Source organism: Parasteatoda tepidariorum, chromosome 2 (assembly GCF_043381705.1).
Source record: "Parasteatoda tepidariorum isolate YZ-2023 chromosome 2, CAS_Ptep_4.0, whole genome shotgun sequence".
In the NCBI taxonomy this organism is placed as follows: domain Eukaryota; kingdom Metazoa; phylum Arthropoda; class Arachnida; order Araneae; family Theridiidae; genus Parasteatoda; species Parasteatoda tepidariorum.
This window is the reverse complement of record NC_092205.1, coordinates 85,692,576-85,695,925: the sequence shown is the minus strand read 5'-3', so window position 1 is coordinate 85,695,925 and position 3,350 is coordinate 85,692,576. Positions and strand designations below refer to the sequence as shown.

Sequence of the window (3,350 nt, the reverse complement as noted above, 5' to 3'; positions counted from 1 at the left end):
AAACATTGTAGACGAATGCCTTCAATCGGAGGATATCACCCGTATGGATTGGCCAGCATACTCACCGGACTTGAATCCAATAGAGCATGTGTGGGATATGCTTGGCCGACGAATTGCAGCCCGTCAACCCCCTCCCACCTGTCTATCGGACTTTCGGAGGGCATTGCTTGATGAGTGGTGTAATATTCCCCAAGATCAGATTGATAATTTGATACTCAGCATGCCTAGGCGTTGTACGGCCTGTATTGCATCGTCCGGGAGACATACTCCATATTAACCATCATACTAACCATGTTATACTGTTTTTTGTGAATAGGTTCTTTCTTGAAATTTGCTCCAGGGAGTAAAAATCGCAATTTTTATTAATTATGTCAAACATATAGCATCTTTTTTGCTCTTTACATTTTGTTTAATACATAGACATTACAAATAAGCCAAATTTGTTTGGCTTCTGTCTCTTTCTGTGCCTGAACTTCATTATCCTTAATTTATGGACATGAGTGTACTCTGTGCTGATATTTAATTAAAAAAATCTTTTTTATGTAAATTTCCTTTTAAACTCCAATTATAAGAATTATAGTATACATCCTAAAAACAAGGCATAAATCGCGCTTCATAAAAATGGCATGAAACAGGACTTTCAAATTCGAAAACATTATAAAAATTTAAAGTCTTGTTTTAAAACACGATCTCTAAATTTTGAAAAATTCCAATTCGGGACGACAGTACGATTTTAATGAAGTGATTTTAATCAAACTTTTTTTTATCAAATATAAACTTAAAAAACAAGATGTAAAACTAGTACGTTGTAAAATTCAACTAAAATTAAACTCAAATTAGTAAATACTAAATTTAGTATTTTTAAAATAAGATGGTGAAACAAAAACACTGTTTTATTTTTAAAGCATTTTATCTGAAATTTAAGACAATTTACTTTCTACCATTTTTTGTACTTTTACAGCAAGCTCATGAAACAAAAACATTATCTTGTTGCGAAACATCTGGGAGAGCTGAATTTAAACATAATTTACTTTCGGTAAAAAATAATATTCTAATAACAAGCACATGTAAAAAATAGATTGTATTGTTAGAGAACCAGTGAGCTCGAAATTATACCCAAAATTCAACACAATTTATTCTCTATAAAATTTTACATATAAACGATAATTTTTTTTAACAAGAAATACAGTCTTGAGCTTCATAGTAATGCGAGAATATTCTCTTTAAATTTTAGATATTGGAGATATGACTCTTGTGAGTCTTACTTAAGAGCTGGAAGTGATGAAGAGGATTACATGGCCATAGAAGACAGCGAAAGCGATGAAAAAGCTGGAAATAAAGTAAAAAAGAAAGGCTGTTTCGCTTTCCTGTCAAGAGTGTTTAGCAGGTTGTTCAAAAAAAATTAAATTTTGAACATACCATCCTCAAACATCTAAGAAAAAGCTTGCACCATATTTCTATCGAAAATTGTAAATTTTTATGGCGCATTGTTGTTTGTAAAAAAAAAAAAAAAAAAAAAAAAAAAAATAATTAAAAAAAAAAGGGCACTAAAAGATAACATTGTTGTAAAAGCATTATATCTGCTAATCTATGCAACTTAATTTAATAATATGTTCAGCTGAAAATTTAAGAACTCTAATTTGACCATCACAGAAACATAAAAGAACATCACAGAAGTCAAAGTGAAAGTTTTATATAACAGAAAAATAACTAGACTTCAAAGAAGATGACGCTGTGAAAGTTTTATATCTGCAAAAATCTGTAATTTAATTTAATGTATTGTTGCAGAACATTAAGAACAGTAATTTGAACATGGCAGAAAAAAATGACGTCATAAAAGCTATAATTGCTGTGAATGTCTTACAATTTTTCGAAATGTGCAATTCAATTTAGAACATTGTTATAATACAATAGTTTAAAATATGTAAATTGAATATCACAGAAAATAAAAAAAAACAAAAAAATAATAAGTGTCTTTTTATTTGCATATTGAATAAGTAAGAATACAATGAATTGACATTTCATGAATTAAGCTTAAAAATAATGTACTAATTTATAATTTCTCTAAAATGTCAGGTTCAAAATATATAGAATAACAAAGAAAGCTTAAGTTATTGTTCCCAAATTTCTTTGTTCTACCCTATAGCTAAAATACAGCACTTATTTCAGTGTTCGGTTATTTGCTAAAAAAAACATAAAAGAATTTTGTTTTTTTCCTCAATATTTAGTTTTTCATAATTCAGCTTCAAATTAACATAAAAAGGTATTACCACTTTTATATTCCATAGTGTAATAAATCTTCAAAGAGTAACGTAAATGAAGCGTCAAATTTAATGGATATTTTTATGGGGCAACGAATGATTTTTTTTTTACTTAGTGTTAAAATTCATTTTAAGGTTTGCGTTAATTAGTCTTTTCGATAAATGGTATATTCTGTTTTCTTTTAAACAATAACTTAATCTTCCAACAGGATTTTGAGACAAGACACACAGTTAAAGTCACTTAATCTGGAGAGAAAATTTTTTATAAATTTTGCGTTGAGCAAGATTTGTCACTTTTTTATTCCCATATCTAAATCAAATATCCGTTAATCCATCTTAGAGACTAATATTTGAGCTTAAGTTCATAAGAACTTGGAATTTTTAAATGTATTACTAGTTTTTAAGTTTACTTGAAATTTCTTTTTTTTTAAGTTTGTAAGATTTTAATGCGGTTTTATACTGCCACCGGGCGTTTTTATACTTCAAACTTCTAAAATTGTCATAAAACTACTTCCCACTTAATTTATAATGCGTTACCTTTGTTAAAACTTATTTGAATAATAATTCCTTTTAATAATGTTTTGGATATTTTAAAAAAGAAATTACAATTAATTCAAATATTGTTTTATTTTTTTAAAAGTTACTTAATATTTGCTAATTATTCTTGAGGTACATAATTATAAAGTATGTATCATATTTTAGAATTTATCTTAAGAGGTTTTTTAGTTAAAAAAAAGGCATGTTTTAATTTAAATTCTACATAGCAAACAATATTACAGCATCTTTTAAAATCATGAATATTTTTACAGGTATTAGTAATTTTTTAAAGCATTTACAAGAAAAGATTTAATAAAGATTAAAAAAACGGCAAATGAAATTCAAATTGAGAAAAAAATGCTGCATCACATTTATAGTAATAATAAATGTTTTCCTATTTTTAATCTTCCAATTTTATTTTAACTTTTCATGTTCCATAATGAGCTTAAATAGCTTAATATAGCTATTTTTTTCACGCATTATTGCATTTTAGAAGATCTGACAATTTCATTAGAAAAAGATAAGATGATTTTATTAAAGAAATAATAAAAT

At 26.9% G+C, this 3,350-nt stretch overlaps 1 protein-coding gene across 1 annotated transcript in view; it reads left to right on the top strand.

Moving 5' to 3' along the window:
• The window catches only part of LOC122270487 (uncharacterized), a 9,362-nt gene extending 6,856 nt beyond the window's left edge, over positions 1-2,506 (top strand). The window contains exons 5-6 of the mRNA XM_071176991.1: positions 1,235-1,340; positions 2,471-2,506. Of these exons, the coding sequence (XP_071033092.1) occupies positions 1,235-1,340; positions 2,471-2,506 (142 nt within the window). The remainder of the gene's footprint in view (positions 1-1,234; positions 1,341-2,470) is intronic.
• The last annotated feature ends 844 nt before the right edge of the window (positions 2,507-3,350 follow it).